This window comes from Capsella rubella, unplaced genomic scaffold (assembly GCF_000375325.1).
Source record: "Capsella rubella cultivar Monte Gargano unplaced genomic scaffold, Caprub1_0 scaffold_4, whole genome shotgun sequence".
In the NCBI taxonomy this organism is placed as follows: domain Eukaryota; kingdom Viridiplantae; phylum Streptophyta; class Magnoliopsida; order Brassicales; family Brassicaceae; genus Capsella; species Capsella rubella.
Genome location: NW_006238920.1, coordinates 11,034,988 through 11,055,080, shown reverse-complemented (window position 1 = coordinate 11,055,080; position 20,093 = coordinate 11,034,988). Strand labels below are relative to the sequence as shown.

Sequence of the window (20,093 nt, the reverse complement as noted above, 5' to 3'; positions counted from 1 at the left end):
GTAAAAAAATAATTAAAATTAGCAAAACATAAGCAAAACATAAGGAAAATATGAGCAAAAATAAAACAAAAAATAGTATTAGAACCAAATCAGTAAATCTAGAAAAAGCTAATCAGAAAAGTAAAATACTTAACGTGACCTCAATTAGATACACTTCTTTGAAATGTTTTTAGTGTTTTCTATATATGTAAGGGCCATGAAGATAGATTTTGGTTGAAGTTACCATGTTAATCATATCGAAATACAAAGAAAAGAACATCAAAACTTTGATCCAAACCAAACGTGGGATAAAGATAACTGTATGTCTGCCACTAATCTTTCTATTCCAGGCATTTTTTTGCAAATTAAATATCTTGAATTTCCATTTAAGTCATCAATTCCTAATTATATATTTCTTTCTTCATTCATTATATTAAATGACTGAAAAGTACTGAATAATCTAATTATCTAATTCAGATTCAAAAATATCATGAAGCCTATAAATAGTTTGGCGCATTCAATTCTATATATACAAAACCAAATATTCCATTAAAGTATTCCTAACATAGAATGCGTATTCATCATTCAAAGAATGTCCTTCAATATATCTATGTAAATTTCAAATAAAATGAAATCCAAAAAAACAAACAATTTAATGTGTACGTCTTTTAGCATTTAATATTTATTTTAATTCATCTAATTACTTAAGATTTGTCAAAATGACCACCATTATGTCAATATATTCCTATGAATCATATAAATATTCTATGTATAACAAATACGTGTGGTTAGGACTTGGCACCGTTTTATTGATACTGTAACGTCTGTTTTTTTTTTTTTGTAAGAATACCGTAACGTCTGTTTACGGATGTTAAATTGCAAGTTGAATCAACCAACAATTTAAAAAATGAGATATTATTCCAAAAATATTTAAATGAAGTGATTGTATTCTCATAGAAAAATTATAGATATTAAACGTCTAATGAAAATAGATAAGAGTATTTTTTGGATTTTTCTCCCATTGACTCTTTGACTCAAATGATTATTGGAAACTAAAATGTCTTTCTTTTTTCAAGGATTTGATGCCAATGCCTCGTAACTCTAGATTCATATATATTATTCATAAGTGAAATTCTCACCTTTTTTTTTGTCTGGAATTGAAGCTTATATAGTAACTTAGAAGTGCCTACGGCTACAATTGCAAATACAAAACACATATATACATAAATGTGGACGTGTAGAAGCAGGTGGAGGAGAGAAATTAACAAGTGTAAAGAAGAAGAAAAATGAGGAGAGGCGACGAGAAGCTTGTGAAGGATCATAGATTGAAAGCCTCTCTACACGTGGGGGGAATGGCAAAGTTCTTCTTTTTTCAACTTGATATCATCAAAGCTTACTATTTCCTCACCTCATCTACAACTTCTTTTTTTAGCTTATAAAAAACTCATTTAATGAAGTTCATATTGAGATATATGTTGAAGAGTTTGATATCGATGCATGCATGTTACATAATTTAAAGTATCTAAATGGACTATTACGGCCATGAAGACTGATCAAATATATTGGTCTTTTAACGCTATTGAATAATGACTTTTAGTGGAACGCTACGATTTGGTTGAAGTAGAATAATAAAACTGTTTGTTTGAAAGTAAAATCAAACCATAGGACCTTGGACTTGGAGTATGCTGTTTCAAACTTTTTCTAACTATAGTTATATTTTTAGAAGAACGATGTTAAAAAAACGGCTCAACTAACAACGCTATAAATCGCTTCACGGGGTCGGATGTGTATCGCAAACCAAGCCAAGGACCACTTTAACACATAAATTAATTCTTTGATACGAATTTACAAATATATCATTTTGGGGTCGAGAGAGGAGCAATGCCCCGTGATTCTCGTCCAGAAAACAAAAAGAAAGAAAGCGTTGTGTGTGATGTACGTGGTCTACATCAGAGACAGCTGAGCAGTCACACGCCTTGTAATCGTAATTGATTCGTCTATATCTACCACTCTCCACTCTTCAACTTTTTTGCCTTTAGCATTCAAGTTCCATGCAAAAACCCTAAACCTCATCATCTCATCAACCAATTTTACTTTCTACGTACATTCGAAAAAGAGTATGGCAGAAGATTAATTAATTAAGGAAAGATATATAAGTTTTTATAATTAAGAGAGTGTATATTACTGATGATTGTGATTTTTATATGGAGAGTAGTAAACTAGTAACAATAAAACAAGATGAAAATGAAAACTAAGTTAAAAATAAAGTCGAAATCGAAAGGTCTTAATAAAAAAACAAAAGAAGACAATGATCTCGATCATCAATGACCTTGGGACATTAATTGAAAAAGTCTTTATTCAAGTTCTTGAAAGTTCAAATCCTAATTCCGACAAAACTACTCTGAGGTATATTAGTATATTTTTGTGAATTCGATCTAGCTAATATTAAATTATTTTTCCTGGAAACTGTATCACAGTATCAAAATTTTAAATTCTTCCTGTTTTGTTTGTTTCTACACTCAAAATAATTATACTAATGTCTTTTTTATAACAAGGGCCTAATTATATATACTAATATCACTCATAGGCTGTTGCTCTCGATACATGAATTTTACTTTAAAATTGTTACTAAGGAATAGGTTAAAAAGCTTAATATCTATCATACCGATCGTTTAATTTTTAGCCTTGGTGACACAATAATATAATTAAATGTTACTTGTAATTTCTTGATATGTTGTTATAAGCAAAAGTATCAAATTATATCGTTTAGATTAAAGTAATAGTTTTCTCCCTGCATGCATAATACTAATTATATATATGCATACATATATTAAAATATACAACGTCTATTTATATAAATATAGATAGAGCTGTCTATAGAAGAGAAAAGCCAAAGTGAATTAGCTGTGAACAGAAAAGAAACACTTTTTAACATCTGCAACAAGATTTAGGTGAGGGGTTTGTCTACATGCCCCGGGAAGAGAGAGAGAATATAATCTGAAGTGTATCTTGATCTAGGGTTTCTCATCATCAACACAGACCAAACCTCCATGCTTGATTAGAAATAATTAAGTAGAATTCATCTTGTCTTTTATCTCTTTCCATGTCAAACTAAAGGATTGATCTACCCACTTCTTCCAAATCCTGTATCTAGTTAAGCCTAGAACCTTCAAACTATCTCTTTCTTCTGAAATTATAAAGAATGATCTCAACTATGGAGGGAGGTGGGAAGATTGATAGAGAAGAAGAAGAGGAGGAGGACGAAGGAGAAGGCCACGAGAGTAAGGCTTCCAGCAATAGTACAGTGGAAGAGAGTGATAAGAAGACAAAGGTTAGACCTTATGTGAGATCTAAAGTCCCTCGACTCCGGTGGACTCCTGATCTTCATCTTCGTTTTGTCCGTGCGGTTGAGAGGCTTGGAGGTCAAGAAAGTACGTCTATAGCTACTTTCTTTCAACAATTCACTCCACCTATATAAAGCTTAACTAAGCAACTCCTTGGTTTAACTTTTGGTCAAAATTTCATCTTATAGTATCTTTTAGTTTTTGTTTCTTTATGATCATTTTGTGTTTGGCTTTGTATAGGAGCAACACCAAAGTTGGTTCGCCAGATGATGAACATCAAAGGGCTTAGTATCGCTCATGTCAAGAGCCATCTACAGGTACTATATCTATACACACACACACACACACACACTTATATTGTAATTATACTTCAAAGGATCTACTAAATCATTAGACAAAACTTTCTCACTATAATTTTGTATTGTGGAATTTCAGATGTACAGAAGCAAGAAGATAGATGATCACGGTCAAGGTATTAATTTTTTCCATATGTGTTAATTAGTCATCAAGTTTACATATATATGTCAATAAAATCGGGTTTGATTTTTTTTGCAGCCATATCTGATCACAAACATCTATTCGAGACTTCCACAGATCGAAATATCTATAAACTAAGTCAGCTACCAATGTTCCGAGGCTATAATCATAACAATGATTCTCCATTCAGGTATAATATTGTTTTGTAAATTTTATGTGTTGGATCATTCTTTTGATTGATATCTTTACTTTGAAACTAAATAAATTAGTCCTTCGTTTTGTAGATATGGAAGTAAATTTTCGAATGCGTCCTTGTGGAGTTCTAGCTCTCACGAAACAAACCGGAGTTTGATAGACCAAATCAGACCCGGTTTAATCCGCAGCTCATCGGTTAGCAATAATATCCGTGGTAGTGAATATTGGACTAACAACAGGTCTTTCCAAAACATCTACTCTTCTTCGGTCACTAGCCACTCACCGAAACTAAGACACGATCATCAAGAACGGACCAATTCAGCCAGCATTCAAGGACACTCAAGAACGTTTCAGAACGGCGTTGAAGAGAACACTAATATGCATGGTTATTGTAACAAGACAACGGGAAAAAGAAACGCAAGTACGAGCACTGATCTCGATCTCGATCTCTCTCTTAAGCTACGACAACCCGAGAAGACAGTTTCGGAAGAGACAGAATCAGCAGCAACAACAACGGATCAAACGTTGTCCTTGTCGCTATGTTCGGGGTCGTCTGCATTGAAAAAGAGCCGACTGATCAAAACAGACGAAGAGGATCGGACGGTTAAGATTGGTGGTCATCAGGCAAGTACTCTGGATCTGACTCTATGAATTTTATATAGTTAAGAATGAGACAAATTCTAAGTGAGATCTTGAGGTACTTATCCGATATATTTTAATTATTCATCAGTGTCCTTTGTTGTTGTTAATCATTTCTGTTTTTTTAAGTATTATTAGAAAGGAAACAAAACGGTCTTGATTATATTAACCTTACTGAGTTTGTTTGATACCGCCAATTTGTATCATCACCATATATAAACAAATGTTACTAGCTAGACAATGATTCGATTTGTTGTTCGTCTCCTTCTCACGCAATAATTATAATTATACATAAAAGTTATATAAACATTTTAAATTTATGTCTTAGTTGGTGCCTTCTTCACTTGTACATATATGAGACCTAAACAGCTAGTTTCTTGATTATTCAACTAACATATGGACATTTTGTAATCCAAATAGCTTATGGAGTTTGTCATCTTTTAAAAAATCCATCTTCACTCACTTTTTCACCCTTTTTATAAATAGTTTAGTAATTTTTTTAACAAACGAATATGTATATAGCTCAATATATAGCCAAAAATGATACTAGAAGACGAACAAAAGTCATCTAAAGGTATGGTATTTTTGAAATATTACTAGATTCACTTTCCATTGGTTGACCTTATGACAGGGTAACAATTTGCGTTCAATCAAATCGATTCTAAGAACATTGATCTAGTTTAATGACTAACTGATTATCGTAAAAGTTTTATGCATGGTGCATGGCACTTATTTCCATATGAACTTGACGACGTCGGTTGTAGAGCATTGATACTGTTTCTAATTGAATCTAATATGATTACTTCGACGTGCCAAATACAACGTTCGACACAGTATCAAGTTTGATTTTTTCAACAAACGAATGAATCTTCGAATGTTTGATTAGAGAGAGTGTCAATATTCAAACGAAAGAAAGAATCTTTGCTTCTTAAACATTGGATGTATGTGTATCACCCGGGTCAACTTCCTTCAGTAGTAAACATGGCCGCACGATCAATTTGACAAATACAAATTTCCAAAATTTTGGAGGGTATAGTCCTCTACGTCAACTACTACATAGTCGGGCCACTCCATTTTTTGTTTTGGTAGGGAGAATCCACTTCTCCAGACTCCAAGATAAGAGTCTCAGTTAATTTGTCAGTAGCTGAAGTATCCTAGTGGTGAAAGGTGGTACAAAAACATTACGTTTAATGTTACACCCACTTTTGTACCGCGCTATACTCATGTCAATAATTTTTCTAAAATTTTTAAAAGACTAATAAATGCTTTTACAATTTATATTCATGTGATCTTTCTTCAAAACTTGACAATTATAACAGTAATAATGTAATATATACAGTATACTAGTATCACTAATCCATGATGACAATATTAAATCTTCTATAAAACTTTCTATTTTTGTCTCACATATGTAGCATTTAACATCAAATTCAATATTAGAAATTACTAGGTGCTTAGCTTGTGAACTTGTAAAATCCTCAACAAAGGTCATATATAGTCCAGAAATAGCTCATCTTTTTGGCAAACTAGTCCTTGCAATACATGTATGATGTATCAATCTCCTTGTCCCATGCAATTACGACTAGAATATATATATAAAATCTTCCTAGAAATAGTAAGATTTATTATTACTATTATTTTTGGAAACGATAAATGATAGTGAGTTAACTCGTTAAAAAAACTTTAAATTGGCAACGATTTTATAAGATAGAGAAAATATCAAAAGGTTTCGTTAGTATACCAAATTTGTCTTTTATATTGTCTTCTTATACGTTCTGTCTTTATCCTATAGTTATATTTACACAAAAAAAGAAATAAAGAAGCTTCATTGAAATATGAGGACTCCAAATTGAAGAAGAATGAGAAACATAACAATCAACCCTCGGAAGACTTTTCCTCCTATACAAAATGTAGAAACAAAACACCAACTTGTGACTTGTCTATTTTACACACATTATTATTATACTTAAAGCCTTTCACACCTACACGAAAAAAAACTCGTACCATTCATTGACTATAAACATCAAAGATCATCAACTCCGGGAGAGAAAGAGAGAGAGAGAGAGAGGATACAACATGGCCGGAGCTTATGATCCAAACTTACCGGGAGTACCTGAATGGCTGAACACAGGAGACAACGCATGGCAGCTTACAGCAGCGACTCTGGTTGGTCTACAGAGCATGCCAGGTCTTGTTATCCTTTACGCTTCCATCGTCAAGAAGAAATGGGCTGTGAATTCTGCTTTTATGGCTCTTTACGCCTTCGCTGCTGTTCTTCTCTGTTGGGTTATCCTCTGTTACAAAATGGCTTTCGGAGATGAGCTTTTGCCTTTCTGGGGCAAAGGCGGTCCAGCTTTCGACCAAGGATACTTAAAGAGCAGAGCAAAGGTATTGAATTTTGGTTATGCACGTAACGTGTTCGATAAAATGCTTGAACGAGAGTTTTGATTTGATTTTTTTTTTGTTTGGTTTCTTTACAGATCCCAAATAGCAATACGCCGGCGCCGTATTTTCCGATGGCGACGTTGGTGTATTTCCAGTTCACATTCGCGGCGATAACGACGATACTAGTGGCGGGATCGGTGTTGGGGAGGATGAACATCAAAGCTTGGATGGCGTTTGTGCCATTGTGGTTGATTTTTAGCTACACAGTTGGAGCTTATAGTATATGGGGCGGAGGGTTTCTATATCAATGGGGAGTTATTGATTACTCCGGCGGTTATGTTATTCATCTCTCCTCCGGTGTCGCCGGCTTTGTCGCCGCTTACTGGGTACGTACGTTATTAGTATTTGTTTTTCCTACCAAACCAAGTTCAGATTTTTTGAAGTTGTTAGAAAATTTAGATTTGAGGTTAGTTTATTTAGTTAGGGAAGACTAAAGCTGGAATTAAATTCTCAGGCTAATAATTTTATATATTTGGTTATTATTACTAGAAAAATATAAAAAATAAAAATGTTAAAGAATAAGATGATTTCGTTTGTTGAAGATATTGGAATAAAATTAATGTACGGTAGTCGGTATACGACAGAGTCAGAGCATCATCAATGCTAGCATCTTAAGCATATATTAGGTAAATTAGACATTTAAATTAAATCAAAATGTTAATTAAAATATAAGATACCGTATCTTATATAAGATACAGAAGAAGGTTTAAGAGGCTGTGACGTGGCAGTTTCTAAGTGGGTGTTGAAATAAATCACGTTTAAATTAATTGTGTTTTATGTTATTTATGCAATAAATTGTAATTTATATATGTTTATAAATTTTTATTTTGCAATAATTATTAAGTGTTTAATAATTAAAATTGTTAAAAAAATTTTTTAATAAATATTTTTTTTTAAGATACCAAACTTAAGAACCTACCAATAATCCTACCTAAAAACAAAAAACAAAAATACATATCTTAAACTCTACACTTTTAATATTAATTACTAAATTAATCCTAAGATACACTCATTAAATCCTACCATTGAGGAAAAATATATTCAAAGTAATAATATAATTTTGATGTGGAGTGGGTCTTTAATTGCCAAGTTTTGTTTTGCTTTCTCTTTCGGTATGATTGCGTAATTAAGGTCCTTAGTTTTTATATAAGATAAGTTCGATGATTGATCGGTCCACTTACAAAAGTTTCCAAGTCGTAGGTATATTTAAATGAAATCATTGTAGAATTTGACTACACGAGCTTGATGATGTATAATCTATATACATTAGCAACTCAGAATTTTTTTTACTAGTGAAGAGTAATCAATCATCCCATTCAACTGAACATATATATTTTTACCTAATAGTCATTCACATAGTAATTGGCGTTAGTTCCATTCTTGTATGGATTTGCATTTTTGTCGCTGGTAAAAGTCAAAGTCAATTCCACATGACGACGACATAATAATTTCTCACATGATAAAATATAGTTACGCTTATATGCCAAAAAAATAAAATAAAAATAAATCGTTAGTTGAGAAATTTAAAGAGTAGTACAATGTTGATATCGACTTGATTATAGCTTAAACTAAATGCGACTTGTGGACATGATGTTATTGTAGGTAGGACCTAGGCCTAAAGCTGACAGAGAGAGATTCCCACCGAACAATGTTCTATTAATGCTCGCCGGAGCTGGTCTCCTATGGATGGGATGGTCAGGTTTTAACGGTGGTGCTCCTTACGCTGCTAACTTAACCTCCTCGATTGCGGTGCTCAACACCAACCTCTCTGCCGCGACAAGCCTCCTTGTGTGGACCACGCTTGATGTCATCTTCTTTGGCAAACCTTCTGTCATTGGAGCCATCCAAGGCATGGTTACTGGTCTCGCCGGTGTCACTCCTGGAGCAGGTCTCAATCTTATAGTCTCAACATTTTGTTTTTACTCTGGTTTATTAATGCATGATCAAAGTTGATTTATGTGGAAACTAATTAAGATTGCAGTGTTCATTTTGTTATACTGACAAACGAAATATTTTGCAGGTTTGATCCAAACATGGGCAGCTATAATAGTTGGAATAGTCTCAGGAACGGTTCCATGGGCGTCTATGATGATCCTTCACAAGAAATCCACTCTCCTTCAAAAGGTATATTGAAGTTGATTATAGTATGAATTTGAAGTATATTACATAAATCAATGTTGTAATATTTCAATTGTAGAATTAAGGTATTATTAATAACAAAAGAAAGATTTGAAATGTACTAATATTTGGATTGATTTAAATAAACAGGTTGATGATACATTAGCAGTATTTTACACACACGCCGTGGCTGGTTTACTAGGTGGACTAATGACAGGTTTGTTTGCACATCCTGATCTCTGCCTCTTGATACTTCCTGAACCAACCAGAGGAGCTTTCTACGGTGGCAATGGAGGCAAACAGCTTTTGAAACAGTTGGCAGGAGCTGCCTTCATCGCTGTCTGGAACTTGGTGTCGACGACTATCATCCTACTAGCTATCAGGATATTCATACCATTGAGAATGGCTGAGGAAGAGCTTGGGATTGGAGACGACGCTGCTCATGGTGAAGAAGCTTATGCTCTTTGGGGAGATGGAGAGAAGTTTGATGCTACAAGGCATGGGCAACAGTTTGAGAGAGACCAAGAGGCTGCTCATCCTTCTTATGTTCATGGTGCTAGAGGCGTCACCATTGTTCTATGATTTTCTTCTTCTTTTTTTCTGTATTATTTTCCTTATGACAGAGAGTTGTGCATGAGTGATGATGTTTTGTATAGGTGGTGAAATTTCAGTTTTTCATTTTTTTGGGGATGTATTTGCAGCTAACAGAACCCATTTGTGATTTTGTTAAATTGATGATGCTTGACAAATAGACTATGTAATCTGTGCTCGAGGCCTCGAGCTAACGTTGGACCTATTGTTCTTAACTCATCCTTAGTGGCAACTGGCAAAGGCTGAAAAACTAGTTTTCTTAAAAGTGCTTGCTAGTGTTAAGTGTTAACCTTAATTCTCTTTAGAATTTTAGGATTTAAAGTTTTAAACTTTTGTTTGCGTTTGAAACATTTATATAGTAAAATATGAAGAATATTTTCGCGGATAAAAAGCAAATAAAAGAATTTGGACAGAAAAAAACAAAAATTGGTGTTTGAAATAATTGAAACACTAATGAAGAAATTATTTGTTTATACAAAACTGTGTCACACATTTTAGTTTTGAGCCAGAAAGGTTTCAACTTTACAAAAGGACCCAAGCCTCTGCAATTGCAAGTGGCGTGGTTTCACTGGTTGGGCCTATAAATATCAGCTATACCTCAGCCTCCCACCATCGCCACTAAACCGAAATCGTGGTCTCACTGTCTCTTCATCTGACCTGCACGCTTCAGATTTTTGATTTTGTCACTCTATGGAACCCAATATTTACCAGCTTGCCCTTGCGGCTCTCTTTGGAGCGTCCTTCGTTGCTGTTTCAGGGTTTTTCATGCATTTCAAGGCACTGAATCTAGTCCTTGAGCGTGGTAAGGAGCGTAAAGAGAACCCTGATGCAGACGAGCCTCAAAATCAGACCTCGGTCAGGCGGCGTAGCCAGGTTCGAAGGAAGGGGATTGACCAATACGGTCGCAGTCCGGCTTCGCTTCCAGATGCTACTCCCTTTACTGATGGTGGCGGCGGCGGCGGCGGTGTTGGTGCTGATGCAGGGCGGAGCAACGGTCATGTTTATGTTGACGAAATCCCTCCTGGTCTCCCGAGGCTTCATACGCCATCTGAAGGTATGAGAACCAACCCTGAATTGATCAGATTAGATTTTGGATACAGGTTTAAACAGTGATGTAATAGTTGATACTTTAACTGGGTTGAGTGTGGTTTTAGTGTTATTTAATCATGTTTGATTCCACTGCCATCATCTGATGATGCTGATCAATAGCCTGTGATTTTTTTCTTTCTAGGGAGAGCATCAGTACATGGAGCTAGTAGTATCAGGAAAACTGGAAGCTTTGTTAGACCAATCTCTCCGAAGTCCCCTGTGGCTAGTGCTAGTGCTTTTGAGAGTGTGGAAGAATCAGATGATGATGATAATTTGACAAATAGTGAGGGTTTGGATGCTTCCTACTTGCAAGCTAATGGGGACATGGTGAGTTTCTTAATTAACACTTTTTGAATTCTTGCTTTGTTATTGAATGGGTGGGCTTGCGATTAAGACATATTTTTGCAGCCTGCAGATGCCAATGGAGAGCAAATATCTATGGCTGCTTCAAGTATGATTCGATCCCACAGTGTGTCTGGCGATCTTCATGGAGTTCAGCCCGATCCTATTGCTGCTGACATTCTTCGTAAAGAGCCAGAACAAGAAACCTTTGTCCGTCTTAATGTTCCTCTTGGTAAGAATGGTTACTATTTTTTTTTTCTTTCTGTCATTCTTGCCAAACTTGGTTCCTCTATACTTAGTGTTCTTCTCCTGTTGCTACAAATCATGACATGTTAGTTTTGTAACCCCATTAGTTTTAAAGTTTTTGCTAGTGGCAAGTAATAAGTGGAGTTACAAATAGTTAAATAAGTCGCCTTGAGTGAGACGAGGCTTTACTCTATGTGGGAGCTGAGCCATTGAAATCTTTTGAATTTAGCTTAAGAATTATAGCTTGAAACAATTAGAGTTAAAAGAAATATCTTATTCAGATTTTTGCTCATGATCTTTATAGAGGTGCCCACATCCGATGAAGTTGAAGCCTATAAATGTCTTCAAGAATGTCTTGAACTGCGGAAGAGGTATGTCTTCCAAGAAACAGTTGCGCCTTGGGAAAAAGAAGTCATATCTGATCCTAGTACCCCAAAGCCTAATCCAGAGCCATTTGCACACTATCCTCAGGGAAAATCTGATGTGAGTCTGTGTTCCTTACATTTTTCATGAAACGCTATGCATAGATGGATTTTAACTTTGTTAAATATTTATTTACAGCATTATTTTGAGATGCAAGATGGGGTAGTCCATGTGTTTGCAAATAAAGATGGTAAGAGTAGTCTAAAATTCTAATGCTTCTTTTTTCTGTATCCAGAAAAGCTGATTTGGTTACATTCTCTTATTTTTCAAATAACTGATCCTTGTTCCATTCTATTATTCCCAGCAAAAGCAGAGCTCTTCCCGGTAGCTGATGCCACAGCGTTTTTCACTGATTTGCATCACGTACTCAAAGTCATAGCTGCGGGAAACATCCGGACTTTGTGCCACCGTCGACTAGTGCTCCTAGAACAGGCAAGAGTTTTAGCTAGAGAAGAATGAATGCCAATAAGCAACTTTCATCTGGTTAACATAATGTTTTTTTTTTCAGAAATTTAATCTCCATTTGATGCTTAATGCGGATAAAGAATTTCTTGCTCAAAAAAGTGCACCACATCGTGATTTTTATAATGTTAGAAAAGTCGACACTCATGTTCATCATTCAGCTTGCATGAACCAGAAACATCTTTTAAGGTTTATCAAGTCAAAGCTCCGGAAAGAACCCGATGAGGTAACAGTTAGAACCATATATGTTTGAGGAAAGTATACACTTTGCTAATTTGCAGATATGATCATTTCTTGCTCCTTTATACAGGTTGTAATTTTTCGAGATGGGACATATTTAACCTTGAAAGAAGTTTTTGAGAGCCTGGATCTGACTGGGTAATTATATTTCCGACTTCTAAGAATTACCAACTTAAGTCAGTCTAAATTAGATGGCTGAAGGATTGTTAGGTTACTCTCTTAGAGGCACCTGGTTGTTGCCTTGTTGCACAGCTTATCTATACTATATTTTTTACAAAGTTTACCATGATTCCGAAGAAATAAATCATCATCCCCTTGTTTGAATTTTGCACAGGTATGACCTAAACGTCGACCTTTTGGATGTTCATGCAGACAAGAGTACCTTTCATCGATTTGATAAGTTCAACCTTAAGTATAATCCCTGTGGTCAAAGTAGACTTAGGGAGATTTTCCTTAAACAGGATAATCTCATCCAAGGTAACTAAATAACCTAATCACTTTTACCACCATTGTTAGTTCATTTGATGGATCATGCATCAGTTATGCACTTCCATATATACCAGATGCGTTTCTTTGTTCTTAACTATATAATAAACATGTTGACGGCTGTGTTTCAAAAATAATCTTTTGAGATTTATTTTCTTTTGGTTTTAGGTCGTTTCCTTGGTGAGATAACAAAGCAAGTCTTCTCTGACCTTGAAGCTAGTAAATATCAGGTAAAGTCCACATCCATCTAGTGTATCTCTTTGTGGGGTCAACTGATGTGTCTTATGCATTAAGAATGAACTTTACAACAGAAGAACAGTGTTACAGTCAAATCTATAATAACTAAGCTTTTGATATAATGATCTTCTGAAAATACTGAGAGACTTGTGATTTTGGTAATGGTTCTCCTCCCACTCTCCCTACATACACAAAGCTTGCTTTTTTCCTGTTGCACATGCTATATAGAAAGAGAGCACAACTAGAATAAACTTTTATTACTTTCGAAAAAAGACTTATAGTAGCAAACTTGGATTATCAGTCTCAGTGACCATATCAAATTTGCACTCACTTTCTTATCCCCAACGTTAACTTTCTTTGTCCCAATCTATTTTGTATTGACTTGAGATCCGAAAACGCATGGAAATTCTGCTCAATTTCTGTGTTAAGAAGTTTTCTTTTCAATGAAGATCCATTATAGCTCTGTTTTGCTTTTTTTCTGATGTCTACTTTGAAAACTGCAGATGGCTGAATACAGAATATCTATATATGGCAGAAAAATGAGCGAGTGGGATCAACTGGCTAGTTGGATTGTAAACAATGATCTATACAGTGAGAATGTTGTCTGGTTAATTCAGGTTAGCCACGTCTTTGATGCTTTTGTTCTCCATAAGTGTATGTGTTTTTCTCTCCTTGTGACATGACTGCTAACTGAGCTGTACTTTTCTCGTTCTCTATTTGTCTGCCCACTAGCTCCCACGTCTGTACAACATTTACAAGGACATGGGTATTGTGACATCTTTCCAGAATATCCTTGACAATATATTCATTCCTCTCTTTGAAGCCACGGTAGATCCCGATTCGCATCCCCAGCTCCATGTTTTTTTGAAGCAGGTTAGCATCCATATCTGTAAAGAACCTTTCATTCGCATGTCTTTGAACTATTAAAGAGTTGGTTTAGCAGGCTGATGTCTCTTGTTTGTTTTGATTGCTTCTTTGGTTGCGCCGATTCTTATTTGGTATTTCAGGTTGTTGGGTTTGATTTAGTCGATGATGAAAGCAAACCTGAACGACGCCCCACAAAACACATGCCGACTCCAGCTCAATGGACTAACGCATTCAACCCTGCATTTTCGTATTATGTCTACTATTGTTATGCTAACCTCTATGTGCTAAATAAGGTACCATTCCTCCTAATTTCTTCTGTGTAATATGGATTAACTATAACTTGGTGTTGTCAAAACTGTGTAATAATATGATGTAACTATTTTTCTTCAGCTTCGGGAGTCAAAGGGCATGACTACTATCACGCTACGTCCACATTCTGGAGAGGTGTTTACTTCTTCCTTTGTGCTATATAAAAAGTTTTCTTCAGTGACAGTTCATTGGACTTCTAACATGTCTACAAATTTCAGGCTGGTGATATTGACCACTTGGCTGCTACGTTTCTCACATGCCATAGCATCGCCCATGGAATCAATCTGCGAAAGTCTCCTGTGCTTCAGTATCTCTACTACCTCGCTCAGGTTTGTGGAGACTGCCTGGTTGTATTACATATGTATTATTGTTTCTGGTCTAAGAAAATCTGATTGGATAATTGTCCCATTTTGTTTGACAGATTGGTCTTGCCATGTCTCCACTGAGCAACAACTCTTTGTTTCTAGATTACCACCGAAACCCGTTTCCTGTGTTTTTCTTAAGAGGTCTCAATGTATCCCTGTCTACGGATGATCCCCTTCAAATTCACTTAACTAAAGAACCTCTCGTGGAAGAGTATAGCATAGCTGCCTCAGTAAGTCATGATGTTTCCATTATGCAGTCATGTCAAAGGATAGGCCTTATTACCTTTGGATAATTTATGTGGGTTTTTGGCGATTGCAATACCAAAGAACCGTGAAACTTCTCAGTATCCATCCTTTTGTGCTAGGATCCAGCTATAGTGATGTACTAACGAAGGTAATAACTGGATTTTCAGGTTTGGAAGCTGAGTGCGTGTGACCTGTGCGAGATAGCTCGTAACTCAGTGTACCAGTCAGGTTTCTCACATGCCCTGAAGGTACTCGTCATATCAAACATTGCATATAAGTATTAATGTACAAGATATCTCTGATTGGATCTGCTGATCGTACTAACTCTGTGAAATGTTTTAGTCGCACTGGATTGGAAAAGACTATTACAAAAGAGGACCTGATGGAAACGACATTCACAAAACAAATGTGCCACACATAAGGGTGGAGTTCCGTGACACGGTAAGAGAACCAAAAAGCCATTTATATTCTTTAGACAAGTTAATGCGCCTTTTTAGTCAGAATGCGAATTAAATGTATGAAGTTGATGCAGATCTGGAAAGAGGAGATGCAACAGGTATATCTAGGCAAGGCTGTTATCTCAGATGAAGTTGTTCCGTAAAAACCAGCAATCAGAAATGGCGAAGAGTAAGAATCCAACATGTATGCATAACTCAATGATCTTACCACTTCTGTAGCCACAATTTCTAACGATGTAAAAAAAATGAATTTTTTTCAGATATCAGGAGAACAAAGAGAGCATCTTGATGAGTATACAAAGCAGGAACCTATAGTAGATAGGGTAATAATAATAATGAGTGGCAATGTTGTGCCAGAAAGTGATTTGGCTTTGTCAAATCCTTTTGTTTTATAATATAAACAGATAGATACAAGAGAGACAAGTTGGAGAACCGGTTTTAATATAATGGATTTCAGTTTTTGGATTATAATGATCACGTATACATATCTATGTTTTAATTTCGATTCAGATTCACATTATTGATCAAATATATCATATAAGTTTGAAATCCAATTTGCTTGCGAGAAGAATACTGAGAACTGCAACTAAATGCCTATCTGTTGGTGACACTGGAGAAGAAGATTTGGCTTTATAATGAAAAGATGAATATTTTGGGTATGTGTAACTAAAATGAGTCACCTTTGGTAATACTGTATATTGAAGGGACCAGATTACAAAACGGCCTTAATATCAGCCCAAGTCAGGCCCATATAAATACAATCCTGTTCCAAATAAATGAGCTCATCATTTCACCGATAGATAACTCTGTGTTTCAGCTCCGACAAAAATGGCTGCAATCAGTTTTGCCTCCTCCTTGCACGGCTCAGCCTCTCCGCGTGTTTTTCGTCCACAAGTTTCCCGAAATGCCCCTGGGATCACTCTCTATTCACGCTTCGCACCTCCTTCCTTCTCTTTTCCCTCTCTCTCACTACGTAGCACTGATACAGTCCGGTCTCGTCGTCGTCCCTTCTTAATCGCCTCCGCCGTAAAGTCTCTGACGGAGACGGAGCTGCTTCCGATTTCAGAGGCTGATTCGATTCCTTCCGCTTCTGGCGTATACGCTGTATACGATAGCAGCGAGGAGCTTCAATTCGTCGGAATATCTCGGAACATCGCCGCGAGTGTCTCTGCACATCTCAAATCTGTGCCGGAGCTTTGTGGCTCCGTCAAGGTAAAAGCTTTATCTCCCTACCTCCGCTGATTTCATGTAGAGTGTACCATGTGGTTGACTTTTGATTATTACTGTTGATAGATTTTGGTAAGGTCTTAGTGAATCCTGTACAAAGTTTATCACTTTAGCTCCAGAATCGTATTTCATATCATTTAGAAACACTCCTCTGTTTTCGAAAGTTGAACTAGTGAAGTTCTTGGATCTGTTGTTGACTAGAAGAGTTCTTTAACGACACTTACCACATTAGCAACCTTGGTCATTGAATTTGATTAGGATATGTATCAGTACTCAGTGAGACCCTTTTCTGTGAGAATCTCATCAAGTGGTTATGATTAGGAGATGCATCAATACTCAATAAGACCCTTTCTCATCAAGTGGATATGACACGCATACTAGTACCGAATCCTAATGATGAGATGAGAGAACACAAATAGATGCTTCCATTAGAAGAGTGTGACCGTGTTATGTTACTTAGGACTTGGTATCTCGGCTTCATTTAGCAATTTTCTTGCTATGTTGTTTTGGGAAATTCTACTATAGATACAGAATAGTGCTCATTGGCGAATAGGTTTGTGAGTTATAGAGAATTCATTCTCTTTAGCATTTTGATTCCCATTCTCTATCTGTCAAGTTCTTTCAATTAATAAGAAGAATTTTGGATTTCTTTTTATACCTCTTGAGAAATTTAGCTGACAGTAATGTTTAGTGTATATTTGCTCCATTGACTCGATGACCAACAATGACCTTGAGAGGACCTTTGTTTTTTAGTTTTGATGACGTGATGAATATTGGCAAGTTTTGGTATTGTTACTACCTTTCATAACTGATTTCATTGTTGGTTGCTAGGTTGGTATTGTAGAAGAACCGGACAAAGCGGTTCTAACACAAGCATGGAAATCATGGATAGAAGAACACATAAAAGTAACCGGAAAAGTCCCTCCTGGGAATAAGTCAGGGAACAACACATTTGTCAAACAGACTCCCAAAAAGAAATCAGATATCCGTCTCACTCCAGGCCGCCATGTCGAGCTCACGGTTCCCTTAGAAGAACTGATTGACCGTTTAGTGAAAGAGAGCAAAGTGGTAGCTTTCATAAAAGGATCGAGAAGTGCTCCTCAGTGTGGATTCTCACAGAGAGTGGTTGGGATCCTTGAAAGCCAAGGAGTTGATTATGAAACAGTTGATGTTCTTGACGACGAGTTTAATCCCGGGCTAAGGGAGACGATGAAGAACTACAGCAATTGGCCGACTTTTCCACAGATATTTGTTAAAGGAGAACTCGTAGGAGGTTGTGATATATTAACCTCCATGTATGAAAATGGTGAACTTAGCAATATTTTGAAATAGTTGGTATACTTTGTGTAACTCCCAAACATTCATAATTGAGAATCCTAATAAACACTCTTGGAGTCGCTTCAATTGTTCCAAACTCGTTTTTGTTTTTATTTTCCGCATTTATACAGACTTACACAGACTTACGGATTCCAAAGGGCTAACGATATTAACTGCTTGTAATATACTACTAATGTGATTACACTTACTTGCCTATATTTACAATTTGTTGAATGGAGCTTAAAAAACGTGGACAGTATATGTTTATGTGGACAGTATATGTTTATGTGGACACTTAATTGTCAATGTCGGTGACAATATATGTTTATTGTCCCTTTCAACAGAACGATCCATGATATTCATCGATTCATTACCCCAAGCTAAGTGCGTTAACTTTTATATACACTTCTTTGAAATGTTTTTATGAGAGAGGTGTGTTTAAAATGGAATTTCAAGTGATTTGTAAACCTTTTACAAATCATGTGTTATTCAATCACGAATTTTAAAAAATCTCATGAAATCCAGTGTTATTGAACTAATCATTTTAAAATCCACTGTTATTGAAAACAGTTTGTGAATTTCATTTTAAATGATTTCAGAGGATTTCAGAGGATTTCAAAGAACTTCTTTAGTTAAAAATACAAGGATCCAAATCTCATAGTTTTAGGTGGGATTTAAAACGATTTTACATAAATCATATGAAGTTCCCTAAAATCATCAAAATCTCAATAAAACTCAAATCTCATAAAATACTACTTTGAATAACGGTTATCGGATAAAATGCGTTAACCTTTATATACACTTCTTTATCGGATAAAATGACTACATCACCCTTATGACCAAACTGGATAGATCTCACTTTATATGCTTATTAGTTATTAGAAAACGAGTCTTTTAGTATCAAAAGTTAACCACATTTTAGGTAGTTAATTTGTTTTTATAAACGGACTCTCTCCCTACGGACGTTGTTGATTAGATAAGCGGTCCAGCTTCCGAGTAAACCATAGAAGATCTGAAGTACTATTCCCAACATCACTAATTAATACAAAAAATCATATCTTTCATCGTTAGCATGAAATATCATCTTTAGGTAAAAAAATGATTAAAATTAGCAAAACATAAGCAAAACATAAGGAAAATATGAACAAAAATAAAATAAAAAATTGTATTAGAACCAAATCAGTAAATCTAAAAAAAGCTAATCGGAAAAGTAAAATACTTAACTCGACCTCAATTAGATACACTTCTTTGAAAAGTTTTTAGTGTTTTCGATATATGTATGGGCCATGAAGATAGATTTGGGGTGAAATTACCACGTTGATATGAAAAACAAAGAAAAGAACATCAAAATTTTGATCCAAACCAAACGTGGGATAAAGATAAGTATATGTCTGCCACTGATCTTTCTATTCCATGCATTTTTTCTTTTTGCGAATTAAAATATCTTGAAATTTCCTTGAGTCATCAGTTCCTAATTATATATTTCTTTCTTCATTCATTATATTAAATGACTGAAAAATACTGAATAATCCAATTATCTAATTCAGATTCAAAAATATTATGAAGCCTTAAAATAGTTAGGCGTATTCTTATACAAAAACCGAATATTCCAATAAAGTATTCCTAGAATAGAATGTGTATTCATATCAAAGAATGTCCTTCAACGTAAATTACAAATGACAATGAAATCCAAAATAATCAAAACAATATTATGTGGGTAAGGAACGTCACACGCATACACGTATTGTCTCTGCCATGTTAGATATGATTCATCATCAAAAGATAATAAAGAAGAAGTAAATATTAGAAACGATCGACCTAAATGGTCCCAATATTCATAGCACGTTTGGCACCTTATGTTTTCTTGACATCTACATTCTCATTACAAATACTATACAATTATCGTTATGCTAATTACTGATTAAACCCATTAATATACCATTGAAAGTAAATTTGGCTCACCAAAATGTAAATATCAGAAAGAAAGAATG

General features: G+C 35.3%; 4 protein-coding genes across 4 annotated transcripts; all 4 read left to right on the top strand.

The window, feature by feature from the left end:
- Positions 1 to 2,897: 2,897 nt before the first annotated feature.
- Positions 2,898 to 4,892, top strand: LOC17888546 (probable transcription factor KAN4). Its single transcript, XM_006294478.2, has 5 exons — positions 2,898 to 3,410; positions 3,564 to 3,640; positions 3,759 to 3,795; positions 3,879 to 3,990; positions 4,085 to 4,892. The coding sequence occupies exons 1-5, from the start codon at positions 3,182 to 3,184 to the stop codon at positions 4,644 to 4,646; spliced, it is 1,017 nt and encodes a 338-aa protein (XP_006294540.1). The 5' UTR covers positions 2,898 to 3,181; the 3' UTR covers positions 4,647 to 4,892.
- A 1,642-nt stretch (positions 4,893 to 6,534) lies between these two features.
- On the top strand, positions 6,535 to 9,993 carry LOC17889438 (ammonium transporter 2). Its single transcript, XM_006293985.2, has 5 exons — positions 6,535 to 7,022; positions 7,115 to 7,405; positions 8,682 to 8,967; positions 9,100 to 9,203; positions 9,348 to 9,993. Exons 1-5 carry the CDS (start codon positions 6,711 to 6,713, stop codon positions 9,777 to 9,779), a joined length of 1,425 nt encoding a protein of 474 aa, XP_006294047.2. The 5' UTR covers positions 6,535 to 6,710; the 3' UTR covers positions 9,780 to 9,993.
- A 348-nt stretch (positions 9,994 to 10,341) lies between these two features.
- LOC17889564 (AMP deaminase) lies at positions 10,342 to 16,029 on the top strand. The gene is made up of 20 exons (XM_006295572.2): positions 10,342 to 10,842; positions 11,020 to 11,204; positions 11,286 to 11,451; positions 11,770 to 11,948; positions 12,027 to 12,078; positions 12,193 to 12,320; positions 12,397 to 12,576; positions 12,661 to 12,728; positions 12,925 to 13,067; positions 13,245 to 13,306; positions 13,817 to 13,930; positions 14,046 to 14,186; positions 14,321 to 14,473; positions 14,571 to 14,624; positions 14,708 to 14,818; positions 14,911 to 15,084; positions 15,268 to 15,348; positions 15,443 to 15,541; positions 15,633 to 15,727; positions 15,819 to 16,029. Exons 1-19 carry the CDS (start codon positions 10,479 to 10,481, stop codon positions 15,699 to 15,701), a joined length of 2,523 nt encoding a protein of 840 aa, XP_006295634.1. The 5' UTR covers positions 10,342 to 10,478; the 3' UTR covers positions 15,702 to 15,727; positions 15,819 to 16,029.
- A 333-nt stretch (positions 16,030 to 16,362) lies between these two features.
- On the top strand, positions 16,363 to 18,199 carry LOC17890390 (bifunctional monothiol glutaredoxin-S16, chloroplastic). Its single transcript, XM_006294656.2, has 2 exons — positions 16,363 to 16,770; positions 17,617 to 18,199. The coding sequence occupies exons 1-2, from the start codon at positions 16,387 to 16,389 to the stop codon at positions 18,115 to 18,117; spliced, it is 885 nt and encodes a 294-aa protein (XP_006294718.1). The 5' UTR covers positions 16,363 to 16,386; the 3' UTR covers positions 18,118 to 18,199.
- The last annotated feature ends 1,894 nt before the right edge of the window (positions 18,200 to 20,093 follow it).